The 21,477-nt window shown below is 41.8% G+C and overlaps 1 protein-coding gene across 1 annotated transcript in view; it reads right to left on the bottom strand.

The window, feature by feature from the left end:
- The window catches only part of MDGA2 (MAM domain containing glycosylphosphatidylinositol anchor 2), a 394,454-nt gene that overhangs the window by 175,270 nt on the left and 197,707 nt on the right, over window positions 1–21,477 (bottom strand). The window contains exons 4-5 of the mRNA XM_056347493.1: window positions 11,458–11,654; window positions 7,633–7,765 (exon numbers count right to left, since the gene is read on the bottom strand). Of these exons, the coding sequence (XP_056203468.1) occupies window positions 7,633–7,765; window positions 11,458–11,654 (330 nt within the window). The remainder of the gene's footprint in view (window positions 1–7,632; window positions 7,766–11,457; window positions 11,655–21,477) is intronic.

The following is a 21,477-nucleotide window of genomic DNA, read 5'->3' as shown; positions in this document are numbered from 1 at the left end:
TTTAGATGCACGGTTGTACATGTAGGTTTAAAAACATCTCAGCTAATTTCAACCACCCGAAAGTCAGGCATGCAATCCGAGGTCATGTATCTCAATGAGATATAAGCACCCCTAAAGCACAATTCCTGCTCTCCAAAAATAGACGGGATTAATTTCTCTTCAGAGCCATCTCTCTCCCTCTCTCCACCGAGTGCAATGCTCCCTGAACAAGCGGTGTACTACAGACACCTAAGCTTTCAGACCGCTAGTTAGGTGAGGCAAATCCTGTCTTGCAACAGCAACAATCGCCCACACCATTAGTGGATTAGGAATGACTGGCTAACGAGGAGCTGTGCAGAAAGGACCCTCAGGGATGGTGGATGGCAATCTGGACACAAAGCCAACATTAGCAATATCTGCTGGGTAAAAGGGAGTTATCATACAGTGATGCATAAACAAGAACTTAGTTGGGAAACGTATGGAACAAGCCCTGCATTGAACCCCGTGGTTATGAGGTCGGGTGCTGTGGAGTACTCGACATGCCCTGAAGCACTGAACCTCACCGAGAAGGTGGACAGAGGAGGTCAACAGGAACAGCTGAGGTGGAGATGGTATGACTCACAGGCAAAAATTAAGGAGCTAGGCAAGTCATCCAGCAGAAGAGATGGGACAAGGTAACCATCCACAAATACAGAAAATGTTGCCACAAAGGGGAAGAGGATAATTTCTTCATGCCGTGGTGGACAGGACCAGAGCGATGGGCCAGACTGCCTGCCAACCATGGGGCACCTCTGCTGATGGCAGCCAGGTTGAAGGGACATTGGTGGGACAAGGTTTAGATCTAGTGCAGTCTGCCATGCAGAATGGGGTAGACAACCTCCTGGGGTCCTTCCTAGCTTTATTTTCTAATATTGCCTTATGCTATAGCATTAAAACCATCTACCTTCAGTACTCAGCTCTGAGTATACAGCTGCCTGTATTTCTTGTAAGAGGATTTCAAGCCTCTTTAATGCAGGATCACATCTTGCTGTCGCACCCTCTGAGAATGCCAGGGGATGCTAAGAGAAATATTTTTTTTCGAAATGAGATAATTCTATTAACACTGTATTGTCTAAATGAAGGGAAACAAAGCAAGTTTATCGTGACAGACTAATGCATAATGGAGGGATTAAAAGTGAATTAAGCCTCTTTCAATTTGTTTCCCACCACATGCCCCAGACAGAATGCCAGCTTCAGCTGTGATCTGAATGAACTATGTCATGCAGCTGAAAAGTCACGTATTGAAATACTCATCTTTCTTGGTAGAAGTTACTGTTGTGGATTATTTCTGTGTTGGAAGCTGCCAAAACCCATCCTCAATATTACATATTAATAATCACCCACACTAAGCAGTCTGAACTGGCTGCTAATATACATTTTCAGATTAATCTGTGCCATTAAAAATGCTCTGTAGATCAAGATAAAAGTTTTATTTGCTTTTACTCAATTATACTAGAAGAAATATTATAGGAAGCCCAGAATTTCAGTGGCTTTACGGGTAAATATAATGCCTTTTCTCTGATGCTTTGAAACAACAAACTTAAAAGGATCCATTCATGTTGTTATTATTAGATCTGGGCACTCAGATGTGCGATTCAGAGTTAGTTGTATCTAAAGTTACCGTTCCCAGCTCTAAAGGTTAAATGGTGAGTCACATGCAAACTGGTGACAGATTTTGACATCATCTGTCAACAATTAATGTTTGACACAGAGCAGAATTATGCTTGAAATACCATAACCACTGTATTTCTAAAGGAGACTGCGCTTGTTCCTGCTAAGCATCTTCAAAAAGAAGCATCTCCTGACCAACGTAAGGTCCAGGCCAAGGCAAGGGCGATAGGTCTTCAGGGCTTTCATCAGCTCTTACATAGACAATGACATGCTGGGGAGAGAAGACGTTACTGAATTCAAACAACCACTTCCACACCAGTGTTTTGCCTTCTAATGAATCACAGAGCTGTAGAATGATCTCCATCGGCAGGGATCTCTGAAGGCCTTTGGTCAGAGCCCTGCTTGAAGCAATGCTGATTAGATCAGATTGCTCAGGCTTCATCCAGTCAAAGTTTGAGCATCGCCCCCAAGGTGAGCAAACCCAGCTCCTTCAGCCTCCTCCCACACGTCACTTGCTCTAGCTCCAGATCATCTTTGTGGCCTCCACTGGTCTTGCTCTGGTCCATCCATGTCTTTCTTGCACTAGGGAGTCCCAAACTGGACAGTGCAGTCCAGTGCAGTCTCACAAGCACTGAAGAGAGGAGACAGATCACTGCCCTGCACCTGCTGGCTGCAGTCCTGCCAGTACAGCCCTGCTTGCTGTTGGCCTTTTTGGCATGGGCACATTGCTGGGTCATCTTCAGCTTGTCTTCAGGGCAACCCAGCTCCCTTTCTGCAAAGCTGCTTTCTAGCCAGTTGTCCCCAACATGCACTGGTACATTGGGTGGTTGCTTCTCCACAGGGGCAGAACATGGCACTTCCCTCAGCTAATTTCACAACACTCCTGTCTGCCCTTCTCTCCAGCCTGTCAAGACCCCTGTATTGACCACTGCTCCCAGTCTGGTATCTAGGAACTCGCCAAAAGTGCACTGGGTTCCATGGTTTTGGTGTTAATAATGACATTGTACAGTATTGTTCCTGGTTTTGATCCCCAGTGGATGACATGAGCAAGTGACCACCGGTTCTCCATCACGCCACCCTTCAAGCCCAAAGGTCCAGTCAATTTCCCACTAATCATTAGCATCTCACAAGTTTGGCTATAAGGAAATTATAGGAGGTCATATCAAAGGTCTTACTAAAGACAAGGCAAAAGGATGAGAAGGTGTAATAGAGGAATCAAGGTGGTGATTCCAAAACACTTGTAAGTGGAAACAGATGAGAAAGTTGTCGGGGAGCTACGCCCATGAGAAGACACAACCTGTACCACTGTGCTCCCCCACCCCAGCAGCTGCCTTTGCTACCAGCTGTCTTCTGTGCTTCTTGCAGTTCTGAACTGTGAGGACTGGAGGAAAAATTTCACTGATTTCAGGAATATAAATACACTAAGAGCTCTAAGAGGGTGAAAAACATCAACGGGGAACAGACACGTGTAAGTGCCATGCACGATCTCTCCGAGGCCTTGGGGAAGAAAGAGGACAGTAGCAACCCCAAGAAAAGCCCAACGGGTAGAGTAGGAGCCAGAATCAGATCAGTCTGATTTCTTCTTGAGTACAGCACGAACATAGTGAGACAACAAAAGTGGGCAGTGCAGACAGAAAGTACGGAGGTCACGACTCAGTGTGACACCCATCCTCACAGCTGCTCCTCTTCCAACAGCATGGATTCAAGCACACACACTGAAAAAGTTGTCAGGATTCCTCCCCTTTGTCAAAATAACCCCTTGATTTTGTTGCAAAGCAGCTGCATTCAGTTTTACAACTCCTGCTTTCATCAACTTACCCAAATTAACATCTATGTGCTGATTTTAAGGGGACTCGGTCTACTAAAAACAAATTAGAGTTGCAAAATTAGTCGCTGTTCTTCCTCACATCTTGACTTCTATTTCTGCTCCTGCCACTCACTAGAAATCTGCCAGCAGGTGAATCACTTCACAGTGTTTCTGCTTCCCTTCAAACTTATCATCTATTTAGATAATAAATTTGCAGAGTAATAGCTGTCTTTAGAAACAAAGTGGGTCTGTGCTCAACAAGTGCCTCTACCTGCTGCTGTACAATATTACTGCTAATTGTCATCTTGGGCTTCAGCATATGCACAGTCACGTGCTTCTGAGATGCTCTCAGTTTCTCTCATTACAAAATCCACTCTGGTTTTTGTATTTTAAATTAGTCTGCACTGGAACAAAGAAATCCGTGTGTCTGAAAAACGATGCCAAAGCACTCTGACTCCCGCAGTACCTACAGATAGACCACGGTGTGTCCAAACTTCAGACCCACGCAGAATAGATGTAATTTATGCACTGCTGTTGAATGAAGGGGGTGTGAGCATTCCTAATTACACCTATGTGTAACACTTCAAACCTGCACCATGCCCAAAGTATACTGATGAATACATGTTCATCTGATGGCATCAGCTTAATCACCTCTAATTATTCAAGGAGAAGCACGCCTTTGGATTGGTTCTATCACTGCAATGGACCGTTACTTTGGCGATGCCACGACACACAGCCAAATAATCAGCAAGACAGAGTGAGCACAGAAAACAAAAAGGTCACAGGGACAAGCTGGCAGGCAGCACTGAACAGAAACCTGAACGACTCATCCGAAGACACACCTGGTGTTCCTCAAATTAGCCTCTCAACCCAGGTGTGTACCAAGGAATAAAGATGTATGAAAGACTCCATGGCACGAACAGCAGCAGCAGAGCACCTGGACCTGCAATGCTCTCCTTGGAACAAGCGTCTACATTCGTGCCCAAGCCACCTACAGCACTCGGTGAGGGAAGGCAGGGAGATTTGAGAGTGCTTGGGAGAAATAGTCAAAAACGAGCGTTCATGCACCTCTGTCGCAGTACCCTCTAACAATATTGGAAGATCATCAAGCAGACGTTCAACGGGTGACTTGACTATCATACGTGAGAACCTCGGTGGCCCTGGATGCAGGAAGAAGCCAGGGCTGTAGCAAGATACAGTCAGAGCAGGAGGGATTTCCAGGCATACAGGAATAGTGACATTGGGGTTTTTTTCCACATCTGCTGAGCACAGCTCCTCGAGCACAATCTGCCAATGCTCCTTACATGTGACAAATGCTCGTTACAGCATGCACAATCCTGCTGCGCATCAGTGTGCGGTGGCGATCAATCAGGGCCAGCAGGGAGCCAAGGTGCTCCCTGCAGCACAGCAGCTTCCCAGCCGCCGTGCACGCACCGTGTCCATCAACCAAGGTGAATGGCAACCCCCCCCACGCAGATGGTCCGCAAACCCTCACAAACCCCATCTGGCTGCTGGGACAGCTGATGTCCCTGAGCAACCCAAGATGGAGTGCACATCCACAGCAGTCAAAAACCTTCCTGACTTTGCCCACAAGTCAATCAATCAAAGGCAGCCTGACAAATCATGCAACGGTCCCTGTATCCTGCAAGAAAAGCCTGAACCCAGGCAGCCAAACCGCTGCTGGAACGAGATGGAAACCCACAGCTGCTGAAAGCCTCAGCTATTCTCCTTGGTCAGCTCTCACCAGTGACAGTCAAGTTCAGCAAAAACTTCTCACACCAGTTATGCTTAACAGACCTGGTAAATGCAGAATAGCCAAGCTGCAAGCAATTTTTCATTATGATCACACAATCTACAGCTGAATTTAAACTCAGTTGTAGCCATACTAATTACAGTAAATATCGTGCATGTTTGTCACCTTACAGACACTTCTGTTTGTCTCCCCTTTATTTCCATTAGGTAGGTATCTTCAGTATATGTCTCCAGCTTTAAATTAAAAATAGGTGGACAGGCTAGGAGTGCTCTATACTGAAACGGAGTATCAAGTTCAGGCTCTGATTTTCATTACTTGGGATTTATGCTGGATTATTCTGGATTTACAATTTGTACAACTTCTATGAAGTTACACCAGCTGAAGTCCCACAGAAGAGCTTCTTTATCAGATGATGTGACAGCAAATGAGAAAACTTCTGCCTCAGAGTCACCAACACATCAGTCATTGTCTGTAATGAATGGCTGCAGTAATTACATATTTAATCATCTAATCTTGCCCTTGATGATGGTCACAACCAGCTCTTCATGAGACAGTGTCAATCCCTGCAATTCTTCAGGCTTCTTTACTTTGGAAATTACTCCAGAAGAGCAATTCCTCCTTATGTAGCAAGACACCCTTCTCCCAAAATAAAGATGACATTCATAAGGTGGGAATAATTTGTTCTTTTTGCAAAATTAGATCACGATCACCTGTCCTCAGTTCAGAATATTTATGCCATTAGATGTTCCCCCGTTACTGTAATGCAAATAAAGTTCTGTTGCAGACAAGGTCCCACATGAACAGAGACCGTCCTGGCTCCCACAGCAGAACGATCACGCTGACAAATGGGGGCAGTAACAACTCTCATACTCCGCTCTCATGGACAAAGGTGGATGAGTTATTACCGGTGCTGAGAGGAAAGATGCTCCCAACTATCAGCTACATCCCTCCGTGGGCGACAGGCTTTTGTATCTCTTCTGGTATGAAATCAGAGCAACTAATGAGGGACAAACTTGACATTATGATATTTCTTTTCCTGCCAAAATTAATGAGGGAGTAAATTAAGGGCTTCCAAATAATTTTGCCAGATAACTTTCGGAACTGACTGTAATTCTTCTACTGCCAGTGGCAGCTTTAAACCTGAGGTCTGAATTTCCTTTGCAGTCGGTTGTGTACAGTAATGGTACACACCACAGTTCTTAAGTCCCTGCTGTCAAATCAGAAATTCAGAAAAAGCTGAAGGCAACTCCTTGGAATAAAGCTGTGTGGACAGAAATAGCGTGAAATGTGCAAGTGCAAATACAATTCATAGTTCATTTTAGCCAACCTCAGCACATTAATGACTCAACTGTTTTGTTCACTTGCAATCTGCTTTCAGTGCCCTGAGGCATGTGCTATTAAGGCATAACCCAATGTAATCTAACCTGAAGTCTTCAATTGTTACAAAATTTGTTGCAGAACTGCTCTCCAGAAAACACTTCTCTGAAATTTCTAATTATTTAGAAATCTAAGCTGAGAACTTTACTCTTTGGCATCAGGTTTATAAACCATTTCAGACACCTCCTCTGCACATCCTGGACACAGAGCCTTTAGGAGAATTTAAATCTGTAATTTCCATCCTCCTGGAAACCAGCACTCCCAATTCCACTTCTTGTGATCAACCACTGGCAAGAGGCTCTCAAAATAAAGAGCAGTGATACAGCCACAAAGAGAGGGAGATATACAACTGACTGTTAGCTTGGTCAGGGGCAAATCCAACCAGAAGAGCAAATGCACAGAAAATGCCATAACGTGGAGACAGGTTGGTCAGAGACTATGGCTAAATGGCTCGTTATCCTCCTGCAAAGCATTCAACACAGCTGCTTGAATATTTTCATTTGAACCAATTAAATCTGAAAGAAAACATTTTTGTATAAATCAATGTAAGAAATGATGTTTAAATCAATGTAAGAATACATGAAATCAATCATATACAATCAATCATTGAAATCAATATAAGAATATGAAAAGGTTGGGTTTTTTTCCTAAAATATGATGTTGCCCAAAAATAATTAGCTTTCAACAAAGCCTTGAGAGATGTAATTGATGTATTTGAGTATTTGGTTTTACTTTATGCCCAGCCTTGACTGATGTGCCCCTTCCTCTTACCTCACTGCAGTATCTTCTCTGAAGTTTACCTGTAACAATGAACCTCCCTGACACTGGGGGGAAATGTGAAACTTGATACAAACCCTAGAGAGCGATAAATTGAGAGCAACAAATCACAACTCTTCAAATCCTAACTTTGGTGAGAAAAAAGAAAGCACCTGAAAATGTCTCCTCCGACTGGCTCCTGAACAGCTCTTACTGCTGTATGCAAACGCTTCAAGCAAGAGAAACCACCGAAACATGAATGACCGTGGGGACATCCAACGGCTGTGGAGGGTCGCTGCTGGAAGCCCACCTGTTTTATTAGAGAGTCGGAAGGACACCATCTTGTCAGGGATGCTGCAGACATTCCTCACCGAGGCGATGCAGCTGTAATTCGCGTAGTCCTGAGGTCGGAGGTTCTTCAGCTTCAGGATCTTTGTTTCTCCCTGCGCGTGCAAGAGAGAGTGTTAGGAAGAGACCAAGGCAGAGGAACAAGCAGGGATGCAGGAAACACTGAGACTGGCTTTCAAGAGGCAAAGGCAAGACGCAGAGGTGGCTCATTAGAAGCAGATGTTGAAGCTGTCCAGAAAACATCTTTTACTTAATTACCTGAAAGAAAGGCAGCTGGCACAACCTAAAACCATAGCCACACTTATATATTAAAGGTAAAAGAAAAGAGCAGTAAGGGAGAAATTGGTTTGACAGAGTCTTGCAAGCCACAGCATTATTCAGGATAATATATCTTAAGGTACAATCTACATGATGAAAAAAATCACAAGGTACAGAAATCCTGCTGTTTTCCTTTGAAAATGAGCTGCTGATGGATTTTATTTTTAGCCAGCAGTGTAAATGATGGAGCAGGGACCTGAACAGGGTATGAAATGAAGGAGTTCCTTCAAACACAATCAAAAGAAAACTCACAAATTGAGATTTCTGCTGCAGTACTATGTGAAATGGGCACCGCAGAACCAGAAGCTCAGGAGAAAAAGTAAGTTGCTGAAATATGAATGTAAAACCTTACAGCCTTGCTAGGAACAAAAGTAACAAAAAGCCGAAAGGCGAGTTAAACGCAAAATCCTGAGCACGCAGAGATGTCATGGGGCAGTGCAGGGAGGAAGAAAGCATGGGGAGCACAGCAAAACACAGCGGGGTGTCAGGCAGGAGGACGCAACAGCGTGGAGGGCTGCAAAAACATCAAATAAATCTATATGTACTAAAGCCTGCACATTATTCGTTCTGGCATTAAAATAACAAACTTCCTCGGGCTTTCAATCTCCTCCTCCAGCTGCTTGCTTTTAAGTCTTTGCCTGTGTTGACGGTGATAAGCTAAAAATGCATTATGCTTAGACAAGGCTAAGGCAGAAGCCCAGCCCAGGGAGGCAGGCACTCTGAACAGGCGCACAAAGCATCACAAGAGCAAACTTTGGAAAACATCCATTATCAGTGTCCAGTTAAAGTTGAACGACTTTTAACATTACCACAGCTTGAGCAACGTATCTTCTTTTTTGTTCTTTTTTTTAACAATATCATGTGCACCAACTGCCCAGGCTGATATAAGCAAAAACATGGTACTCGGTGAAAATGCATGTACAGAACTAGCAAAAAAAAAAAAAAAAAAAAAGATAATGGCTCGCCAGACAAGAAAAGAAATAGTCGTTGAAATCAAGCTTGGTAGATGTTTGGAGTATTGGAACTGAAGTGCTTTGTATGTGTAATCAGTCCCACAGAAACGATGTGATTAAAATGAAGCACATGCTGATTTAGTGTTTGCAAGACCAAGCCTTTGAAAGGCTGCTCCCAAAGCTAAACACCCTCCTTTCAGAAGAGGTTTATCTGGGCTACAGAAATGCCCGATCCAAGTTAGCAAGAACACAGCGACCAAAGTCACTGAGTTCTGGGAACACAGAGCAGCTACATCCTATGAATTCAATCGTCAGCGCTGGACTCCAAGTTAAACTCACAATGGGAATTCTGGATCATGCCCCCAGAATGCAAAGATTTGTAAAAATTGATATATTTTCTTCATTGGTTTGGATAATTAGTCTAATTGTGCCTAATTGTGTAATTATTGTAAATACGGTATATTTAATCTTGTACTCAGGCTGTGCAATTACAATGTGCAATGAGGATGATGCAACTCTTAGGAAAAAAATTCTGCATCAAGATTTTTGTTTTGAAAAGTTTAGTATTTCAAACACTCCCAACAGATGAGAATGTGTATGCTTGTTAAATTTCTTTCCCCAAGGCACCTAAAATAAGTAACTGACTTTACCGTATTCATTGAAAAAACCTGTTCAAAGTTCAAGAATTTAGCTGGATATGCCCAGTTTCCCAGGTGCCTTTATGATTTAATAAAACAAGAAAAACACTGGTAAGAAAAACTTTTTGGGGGGTAAAACACGTGACAAAATTTAAGTCGTGTTACGACTTGTTTTCATTTAGATTTCATGTCATTTTCAGATTGATAACCTGCCTTCGAAGCACTGAACAAAAAAATGCCACCTTAAATTTGTATCTCTTGATGCTCTGAAATCAAATCCCCTCTATCCCTCTTCACATCAGCTCCTACTGTTTGTTATCTTATCATGAACTGAACCAATTATTCAGAGATCTGCAGTAGGTGTTTATGACTTTTGAACCTTCAATTGTATCTTCTCTTATAAACACATATCAGATCTTGTAGGCACACAGACAAGATACACTAATTCAAGTTGACCTCCAATAAATGTAAAAAGGTTATGGATAAGCTTTCAACTATCAACATAACAACCTGATTTATTCATTAACTCAGCCCAGACTGACATTCTAGGAAGAATGCTCCTAGTAACCTAGAAAAAAAATTTTTTATATATATATATAAATATTGAATCTACTTTCATGTGACACATTTTGTTAGATATATTCTTATTAGATGATAGGGAAGGTAATCATCCACATTTCCATATAGAAATATAAATCAAAAAGTCCCACATCAAGAAAGTCTCTCACTTTTTAATTAAAAAATCTAAAAAATTCAGTTTACACACTTGAGTCCAAGGAAACAAGCCACAGATTTGCTAAACTGTGTCCGTACATGTTAAATTAAAAATAATCTCATCACATTTAGAAGACCAATGACTTGACTATGTAATCTAATTCTCATCTCTGCAAGGTTCCGGGCTACATGTTTCTCAGTAAAATACCAAGCCATGGTAGCAATATAAAGCTGTCAAGTACAATAAAAAGAAAAATTGAAGGTGCTCTCAAACCATTAGCTGAAAATTATTTATGAAAGTTGCAGGTTGCTTTCTGCTACGAAGACCAAATTACCAGGCAGTTTGCACTTCTGTCTTTACTCATTATTGCTTGAGATTTGCCAAACCAATTTTTTCTCCTTTTTCCTTTCTTTTTTTTTTTTTTTTTTTTTTTGGCAGACACCATCACACATTTTTGTTCATAGACAATAGGATATGTCAACTTTTTTACTCTGAGACTGTAAAATGTCCCAACAATAAATTAATCTAATCTAATCTGACAGACTCTTTTGATGGCCCAGTCTGCCTTCATGGCTGTGAGCAAGAGTCAGAAGACTTAAAAAAGCATTCCTTTCCATTTTTGCCACCCTCATCTTTTAAGTGTGTAATTCTGTAACAAAAACTTATATTCAAAGAAATGAAAGGCAGAATAATAACAAAAAAAAAAAAAAATCACATAAAAAACCACAACACACGGAGTTGCCATAGAGTTTAGCCTTCTTGAAAAGCTTTTTAGGCTGTAACTCCTGTGCAGAATCACTTTGTATTGTATTGGCGAAGATTAGGAAATAGCAGTCAAATCAGAGGTATGGGCTTGCAGTGCCCAAGCAAAAGGACTTCAGACGGGATCCTGCAGATAGATAGCACTCACTGTGCATCTTCCCATAATTTCCTATTTCATAACTTTACAAAAAAAACAAAACAAAAAAAAAAGACATTATTTTATATTAGAAAGTTTCATAATAACACACAGGGGCATTTGTGGCAGGGTGTCGTTATCTGGAGGGCATGCCCACTCACCCACACCACAAACTCAGCGGGGATAAATGCAGGCAGATCCAGTTACAAACAATCTGGTGCAAGTGGCCTAAGGAAGGACCAAAATACTGTTCTTTCATTCCTACCTGGGTAAAGAAGGGCTCATAGATCTCCACTCCTTTATCAGACCCTTGCAGCAGCACCTCTTGGCCGCGCCGCCAGCTGTACCGAACAGGCGGGTTGGAGTTGGCGACGCACCTGAGAAACACCGTTCTCTCATAGTAAAACTGCTCTTTTGCTTCCCCGATGCTCTGGTGGACTGTTACTATTGGATCATCCAGATCTGGAAAAACAGAAAGAACAACTGAGATAAAGTCAGGCTTCAGCCGACTCTATGGCAGTTCTGCGCTGGGAAGCACAAGCATTGCCCTGCACACAAGTCAACAGCAAAATACAGGCAATACAGCTTTAAAAACCACAAACGTGCATTTTATGTCTTTTGAAGCAAAAACCAGTTTTAGAGTTTGTTTTCATTTGCACAGCACCTACCAAAACTGGCTCTTCATTTACAACTCAGGCTTCTGGATGTAACAATCAATACATATGTTGTCATGTATGATCATGACAATCACATTTCTGTTACGTTTCAACTAATACTTAGGTTTCATTTCGTTTTCATCTTTACTGCTTCCTTCTTATCTGTGATTTTAATTTAAATGTCTTTTAGACAAAATAGTTTATAAAGCTTTGGAAATAAATAGACCGACTAATTTGCATTCTAATGGTAGGATCCACTAGAACACAGATCACGTGCATGTAGCTGTTTTCCTTTAAAGCAGCAATTTAATACAGTAACTTAATGCATATTCCCTTATTTTAGTTACATGCATTTAACTTCAGGCAGGTAAATTTATCACAGGCTTTAGAACACACTTCTCTTGATTAAAATACAGATATTGTATAATTACTCCCAGTGCATCAGCTCAAAGAAAAATAGACCCCCACAACAGAATTCACTCATCTTACATAAGGAAGAAATAATGATAGCCTTTGGAATATAAGTACACCTAACTAATTTATTTGGGCTTTATTCCATCAGGAACAAGTAGATTCCTGTTTGCAGGCTGTTACTATTGTTTATTATGAGCTTTCTCTAAAGGAACAAGTACATCAAAGAAAGGGGGGGGGGGAAGAAACAAAACAAGAAAAACAATGGCTATGTTTACTAAGTACAAGTATGTGCTTAGTAAGTACACTTAGTAAGACACTCAGCTTCCAAATGACTGGTAAGGAATTTGCTGGTGAACTTCAGGGAGAAGTTGCGCTGCCTGGAGGGCTGGCAGCCAAGGGGAGTTTGCTTCTTTAAATCCAGCCCCTACATTTCAAAGGTACGTCCAGGTTTGGCTCCAAAAGTTACCCACAGAGAGCAGGAACAATTTGCCTAATTAAACATGTACCGATCTGATCTGCAAGCACCCAGCAACACCACATTCCCACGCGCAACTCAGCCTCGACTGAAATAATTTCAGAACCTTATCAGCAGTGCTTCTTCCTTAAAAACAAAATATAGATAAGTAGTGCTTAATTAACTGCTCATCCACAAATTTAACCCTATTTTTGCAAAGCCTTGTGTAAGTAACTACCCAAGTGGCAATCGATCAGATGTATTTGAGCCATGATTCAGAGAAATGCAGAATGAGGTGCTCAAATCTTAGCATGCCTACTGGTGTCAAAGGGAACGCCGTCACACTCCAAGGCGCCCACACACTTTAGTCCCTTTTCAAAGGTGTTGGAGACAAGGACAGCTGGTTTGGGGAAAGCATCCCCTGCATTTTACTGCTATGTCCCTTCCCCAAGTACCACTCGAACACCACTGCAACCACCACAGCATAATGTGTGAAAGGGACCATCAGCGCAGCAGTTCTTGAACAATCCAGGGGTTTGACAGTGTTTAAAAAATGAAGGTGAGGCAGAGGCATGTGCGATTATTGAAGCAAGCCCCTCATTAACAAACTGAATAGAAACATCCACATTGAAAAGCAGTTTGCACTTAAAAAAATATTCTGTAGATGCTTACGTTTTGATTTGTATAACAAGGGTAAAGTCTGAGAGTCTCTGGATTAATTAGAAACAAAACATGTTCTAAAATTTGGAATAATGCAAGCAATAATACCTTGTAATGGTGCATGGATTTAACGTAAATGTTACCTTCGTTCTACTCTACAAAACATTTAATTTAATATCACAGAAACAAATTATGAAACTGTTGCTCCAAATTAGGATGGCATTTTCTAATGAGGTTTCATTTTTGTTTCAAAGGTTATTTTAAATCGCAGTAGCATTTGAAAAGGGATGAGATTGCCAAAACGTTACATCTTCTACTCATGCACTAGAAAATAAAAAGGAGGAAATTAGCTTGCTTCAATTTCTAGGGCAAAACACCTGTTCTCTGTATTTTGATGAAAAACGGAACATTTCACACATGAATGCTTTCCAGGGTCTGCTTATTAAAGCACATCCCCAGACCACAAACGAGGATGACTGGCAGCCAAGAGCCTCCAACACTGAGCCGGGGACCACTCACCAAATCTCCCACCCTTAGATGAAGGTGCATCCTCTTGTATCCTCTCAGGTGAAATATGCAATAAGTCCAAGTTTTGACTTAGCTTCATTTTGATGCTTTGAATTTACTCAAAACTAGACACAATAAAACATTTAAAGCCTAAACCCAGCAGTTAAGGCGACTGTGAGGCCTGCTGCCAGGGTACAGTGGCAATTAACACCCTGACATGAGGTAGGCTGAGGCTGACTGGCCAGAAAACAGCTTTGCAGAAGAAGCCTTGGAGGTCCTGGTGATGAAGCTGAAAAGGAGGTGGCCAACACATCTCAGGCTGCAACAGCAAGAGTATGGCCAGCAGGTCCAGGGAAACGGTCCTTCTCCTCTGCCCCATATCTGTAAGACAGCATCCTGAGCAATCTGTCAGGTCAAGCCACGGACATACTGGAGCAAATGCAGAGGAGGCCACCGAGATGACTGGAGGGATGGAGCAGGTGCCGTACAGGCAGAGGCTGGGCAAGCTGTGTTTGGCTAGCCTGGAGAAGGTAAGATGAAAGGAAGACCTAATCTCTACCTTCAACCGACTACCAGGAAGTTACAGAGAAGATGAAGGCAAACTCTTCAAAGTGCACAGGAAAAGACCAAGAGCCGACAGGTATAACTTGCACCAAGAGAAATTCCTCCTCATTACAAGTGAAAACAAATGTCCCCGTGCAATGGGACAAGTGCTGAGAGAGGCCACGGGCTGTCACCCTCGGAGACATTCAAAGCCTGACTGGACACAGCCGTGAGCAATCTGACCTTTTTGGTGAAGCTGGCCCCAGTTTGAGCAGGGGGCTGGACAAGAGGTCCTTTCTGACCTAAATTATTCCGTGATACCACGTGCTGTGACGCCGTCACTCGTTTGTGCTCTCTGCCACCTCGCAGCAGGCCCATGCAGCACCCCTCTGACACCGGTGCTCCTCTACAACAGGTAGAACCAGGCACTCTCTTTCTGCACGGCGCTGAACTATGACCCAGGGTGGATTTTGCTAAGAATATAAGGAAACCTCAAAGAAATTTAAGTCGGGAATGCAAATGCAGCAAGCCCTCTGCCAAAGCATTTCATAATGGTCAAATAGTAGAAAACTTGCGCTGCAGAACTTGACTGATGTTTCCATCGGCAGTGCTGGAAAGATCTCGACAGCTGCATCAAAGCAAAAGAAGCAGCGCTAATAGGAGACAAAATAATGCTTGCAATTGTGAGACTTCACTGAAGGCTCAACTGCCTGCCCCGCTACTGGGCAGGGTCAGAGAAATATTTTACTGGATTGTTATGTAAGGCTGCATTTTGCCCAGGCAGCACAAGAGCTGCAAACATAATACAAAGTATGCGTCTTTTTAGAATACTGCCGAGGTCTTCTGCAGAGTTATTACAATGGAGGCATGCAACTGCCAAATGCATTGCCCTTAGGAAAACTGTTTTAAAGACACCTGATCTCCATGGCATTCATGACCACTCATGAAAGCTCTCCAGAAGTCCGGTTTCAATGTCTAATTGAATTGTTACTAATCAATATTCAAATTTCCAAATAGACTTTAAAAAAACTCCTTAAAGCTCTATGCATACATGTAAGTATCTGTGGGTGTTTGCTCTTCCCTAGCAGCACTGGAATAGTTGGGGACTCAGCCGTCTGGGAGGGAAGCCCTGGACTTCAGATACTGCACAGAAATTAACCTGGGATGAGGAAAGAGAGGAAATCACTGAAGAGACAGGGAGACCTTACTGTAGTGGAGAAAGATTTAGCATTAGGAAGCTCATCAAGATGAATTTCTGAAGTGCTTTACAAGAGCTAAATAAAAAAAAACCCTAATTTTTTATATTTTGGGTTGATCAAATTATGAAGAGTTAACTGACTAATCATTCTTTAAATTAAACTGAATTCATGGGTATTGCTATATAGTTAGTCTATTAATCAAAATGAAAATAATTACAGAAGTATGTTTTCCAGAGAGGTTTATGCCACCATTAGGTTCAATTTTTCAGTCTTTAATCTTTGAATTGAACCAAACAGTTTCCAAAACCCAGATGGCACAGGCATGCTAAACACTGTATTGGAAGAATTCCCTTCACACATCCCTAAGCTCTGAAACAAACAGAAAACCCTGTTTTTGAACATAAGATGTTCAAAATGGGTCTAATCTCAATGCCCCATGAATTGCACCACGAGGGTCAGGGATGTTGGTGTGGAAGGTGCACAGAAGTGTGGCAGATGCTGTTAATATCCTTGCGATGCTGAATCGCAAAGCACTGGAGGCATCACACTGAGAGCAGGAAACACGGGCCATCTCCTGCAACCCTCACCTGGGCTCCGGGAGACTTTCACACAGACAAACAGAAGAGCAGGATCACAGACTATATTTGCTATAAAATCTTTTTTCAGCTGCTGGGACTACACAGCTTGCTGATTTCATTTGTTAATTAGCTGCCTTTGTCTTCAGATGTTCAAAGCAAGCGATGCTTGGAAGTCAGGATAATAACAAAACACGCATCTGGTAAACTGATTGAAAGTGCTTCATCAAGACACCCAGAAAGGAGACAGCAATGACGCATATATTTAGCCTGCCTAACTCGTAAGTTGTTCTTAAATATAAACGTACAATGTTTTTCATGCTGTTTTCCTTACTATAGCCTCCTTGACCTGGCACAAGCTATCATTAATTACGCAGGTTTGGGTTTTTTTGTTTGTTTGCTTTTTGTTTTTTTGTTGTTTGTTTTGTTTGGTTTTTTTTAATAAAGGACTGCTTTGTGGTACTGCATGATATAAAGCAGTTACACGTGATTCATAAAATGTGCACAAATTCAACAAATATGTATTTCTTGCAATACTTGTGGAAAGGACAATGAGCTGTCTTGTGTGCCAACCACTACTACCTGCAGTGTGGAGACAAAAGGGCTCCAAACAAGCTGGAAACAGGGAAGTCAAGTTACCTGGAGCTCCAAAAAAGGTATTTTTCTGTCTACAGCCCTTTAAAACAGATTTATTATGCATCTGCAGTGCTGTATTGCATGTGCAGTACAGATACCACAGTAGAAAGCAAGCATCATTTACAAGGCCATATACTGTAAGAAAGCAAGCTTTCCTTCCTTGCTCCCACAAGGCTAAGAGTGTGACCCTCCGAGACCCCCGATGAGCTCATATGGATTTCCAGTACCATTTTGGGAAGATCAAACACATGCTAGAAGGCTGTTAACATGCTCAAACACAAAAGGACAAACAGAATGACCTTAGTAATCAACAATACTCTACGCAGCTCGAGACCATTTCTGCCTGCCGTGCTTTATCGAGGGTTGGAGTCATCAACAAGGGATCCAAGAGGAGCACTGTAACAAACACTCGGTGATGTAGTTTTACAGAGAAAATGTTTTCTTTATTCTTTTAATGAGGTTATAAATATACTTGATTGAAACTTGCATAAACTGTTGGTACAATCATATCCTAATGACATCAGGAGGATGGCACAGGGCATACAGCCCTGCAAGAGGGCAGCAACCGTTTGGTTTATCCAAGGACACCAAACGGAGCCAACACCCATTATCTAGGAGACTGAATGAGCAGTGGAGTCCCTGGACAGTAGATACGCTGGCACCGAGGGGTTTGCCTTTACAGCACTAACAGCAGAAAATATGATACTGAATTTCTATATGTATGTGCATGTGCGTACACAAAGACCAGTGGATTTTCCAAATAACGAAGAGTGGGTCACTTGCACAGGGCAATGCACACCTATGAACTCAGGACAGAGGTTAAGAGCGCAAGACCGTACCCTGGCATGGTCTGAAAAAGACACCAGCAAAGACCTCTCAGCATAGTCCTGAAAGAGATGGGACTGCTGGGATCACTGCATGCAGTAAGAGCGAGGATATAATTTTCTTTCATATATGGAATTGGTGACCTGAGTACAGGATCGTAATGTGGTGTCAGCCACTGTTAAGCAACATTAAGAAATTAAAGGGCAAAGAAAAGAGCAACAGAAATGTCCTTACGCACTGGAGAAACTACTTATGACTTTTGCTTGCAGTAAAAGATGTAAAGAGTGAGACGCATTTAATTTCTCAGAAAAGAAGACTTAATGGTAACTTTACCATAGGATGTAAGTACCCCGTGGTGGGAAAACAGCAGGTACAAAAGAGCTCTTTTGGCTACTGGTAATACATACAACAAGCAACAATAATTGGAACCTGAAGGAAGCCAAATTCAGTACTGGAAAGAATCAGACTTATTTTTTTGAAGATAAAGCAGATGAACAGAGGAACAGACTACCTGGGCATATTACTACATCCAGTGTAAGAACAACAGGGGGGAAAAAAAACCAAACTAAAACCAACAAAAAAACCCCAGATAGCAGTGTAAGATAAGAGGTGAAGTTACACTGATGTCGTGATCAATTCTAGTATTAAATTTTATGGGGAAAAAATGTAATTAGAGTAGATTAAAGAATTCCAGATCATTATCATTAAATCAAGTACACTTGAATAACAAAATTGAGTTATTTAAATTGTCTTTTAATTCCACTTGCACTAGACCGTACTGGAGTGTCAGGACACTTTGGTTCCCCACCCTGCCAGACATGGCTCTGAAAAATGTTGATGAACCATGACTACCCCCAAACAAAGCATGTAAGAAAAAAGCATTAAGGGCACTCTCACACTGCAGGCGTTGAAAGGAAAGCTGGGTATCAGGACAGCAGTTTAAAAAAAGCAGTCATGACGTATGACTCCGCTACAGGATTTTCACTTTCCAGTGATTTATCTTCCTCTTATGAACTGAGATTCAGATAGAAGCACGCGGGAGATGGACAGTCTTCAAGCAACACAAATTCTTATCCTAATATATACAATTGCTTGAGGAAAAAGTCTGCAATAACTGCCTGGTTATTATTTTGAGTTGGGTTTTTGTTTAAAGTAACCTTGTTTTTTAATTTTCTTTGTACCTGTAAAGAAGCAGAATGGAAGATTACATTACAAAAGAATGAAAGGATTTAGCAACCAAGCCAGGAGAAACTGGCACTAATACTAAAGGCCACCTGATATGCATGATACATTACTAGGAATAATCATTACAAATAGGATTTTTTAATATGTTAAGTAAGTAATTATTGGTTGCATAATCCCAAACCTAATTAATGCTCACTCCTTCATTTTTTAAACAAAAGAAACTTAATTTTGTGGAGGTAAGGAAGATCAAACTGCATTAAGAAAGTCTAGTACTAGACCACAAAATTCTTTCAGAGACTCCTCACAAAGTTCACAAAGACTCCTCCCTGTTAAAAACTATATTCTGAAAATATCGAGCGCAAATAGCGGTCCCACGGAGAGCAGGGGCTCCTCATAACACTCATTGCTCTCCTATTGCCTTCTGCTAGACTTCATATGTTTTGAAATGAGCACAAAACCATTTTACTACAGAAAAAAAATATGTATTTGATAGTCCATTGCTATATAACAGGAAGTGTCAGGTTTCCTCCTCCCCACTCCGTATACGTTCTGCTCTTCCAAGATTCACATTTATTTTCCAGCCTTAAACTCTTTACCATTAAAAATGTCAGCATAGAAATCTCAACAGTGCTCTGCATACTTTCTCACAATCTCTGCTCTTAAAGAAGACTGTATTTTTTCCCAGTTTTACTTGAACAGAATACAAAACACACATTTTAGGGGGAGAGAAATAAAAAGAAAGCCAGGACTAGAGGAAATAAATAATGGTAAGTCGATGATGAAAAAAGGAGGGCATGTAAGAATCTCCTCAGAGGCAAATGAAGATGACAAATCAAACAAAACCATAGCAAAAAGGAAGAGGAAAATGAACCTGTCCAGAATATTTAGTGCCTGCACCTGAACTCGGACAAGTGAAGTCTTTCTGCTAACTTGAAAGAAATTCCGCAGCCAGTCCATTTCAGAAACCCAGGCTAAAATCCCATCCACCTTGGAAGGGACCCTTAGGTGGTCATCTAGTCCACATCTTGCTTCTCTCCATACTGATGGTGCCCATCAATTTTGCATTAACAGCAAAAATTCAAACCAAAACATTATTATAGCATGTAAATGCAGCTGAATCCCAAAAAGCAGCTAAAATTTGCTTCCCCAGGTAATTGCATTTGACTGCCTATCTGCCAAACCTCCCTTCCCCAAAACCTTTTTAGCTTTTTTTAGCAAAATTCCAAATGGGGATTCAGATCCCAAAGGTAATTAACCTTCAGCACATTATATAAAATTGGTGTATGCACGCGGGGAGAAGTGGGCACTGGAGCAAGGCTTAGATTAGCTGAGAGAAACACTGCACTGTCAGCTCACGGTGGTCAGCAGGCACGCAGCGAGCACCCTGAGACCCAGCACCCATGGGTGCCCTCCGCAAAGCCTGTCATCACAGAGCCACTGGGGACACCACGTGGAACAGCGAGCTTTAGGGACAGGGAAGGGAGCTGGAGGTGCGGGGAGAAAGGACACACATATGTAAGAATCTAAGTTTTATTAATTCTGCTACTCTCAAAAATATAACATGTAGTTATGCAGGTGAAGGACCTTGAGCATTTTGGCTGGATGCCTCCTGCAGCCCTCCTGGTAGCCCTGCACATGCCAGGTCCCACGGCTGAGCCTGTCCCTGCACCTTCTGCTCCTCAGAGAAGTGTTACCAAGGGAAGGGGTGCACTTCTGGTTGTAACCAGACCACCCACACTACATCTCTTCAGAATAGCAGCAAAAGCACATCTCCCAGAGAAGCTGCCTACAAAACAAACATATGCCAGGGAAGTTCTCAGATACATGCGGGTGGCAGAAGGGGGGTATTCCAGTTAGCAATAGCAAATTTGAAAGACATCCTAAGCCATAAACTCGGTGCTTTATATAATCTAGGCCTGTTTCTATTACGGCTCAAATCAGATTCCTATAAACAGACTGAATTTTCAAGCCATTAATACGGTCTATCTTTCCACTCGAGGGATATTTACAGCATCAATTATCTTAAACCTCATCTGACATGTACTCATCTCAGACTGATCTAGCTACAGCTATTATCATGTGTTAGAGACAGTTTTAATTTAGAAAAGGAATAGCATAAAAGGCATTCAAATAACCTTATAGCACTCTTACTAGATATGTTTTTTCAAAGAGGAAAATAAAATCTGCATACACAGCCAGGTAATATTATGGAATTAATACTCTGTAATTAATCATAAGCTTTTTTCTTCAGTTAAAAAAATACTGATGTCAGGAGTATTATATTGAATAAAATCTGTAAGGTACTTCCTCAGTTGCTATTCAGAGCTAATTAAACATCATTGAAATGAGCTCAACATGAAAATAAAAATCTTCCTTGGCTGATCCTAATAGAAATTTTGCATTTCCATTCCTGCATGCATGCATATTTAATCTTCACTTCTTAATTTTAACCAGCAAGGTTGTCAGTATGTATCAGTCAGTTATTTTAGCGTGTTTACTGTAAAAGGTCTGTGTCTTTGGACACCCAGAAACAGCCAGGTGCGTGGGTGTGCTGTGGCTGCTCTTACTCCTGCTGACCAGCACCATTCCTGTGATTCCTTGTATTCTTCTTCTATCCATTATCTCTTTTTT

Source organism: Falco biarmicus, chromosome 7 (genome assembly GCF_023638135.1).
Source record: "Falco biarmicus isolate bFalBia1 chromosome 7, bFalBia1.pri, whole genome shotgun sequence".
NCBI classification, from domain to species: Eukaryota; Metazoa; Chordata; class Aves; order Falconiformes; family Falconidae; genus Falco; species Falco biarmicus.
This window is presented reverse-complemented; position numbering and strand designations above follow the sequence as displayed.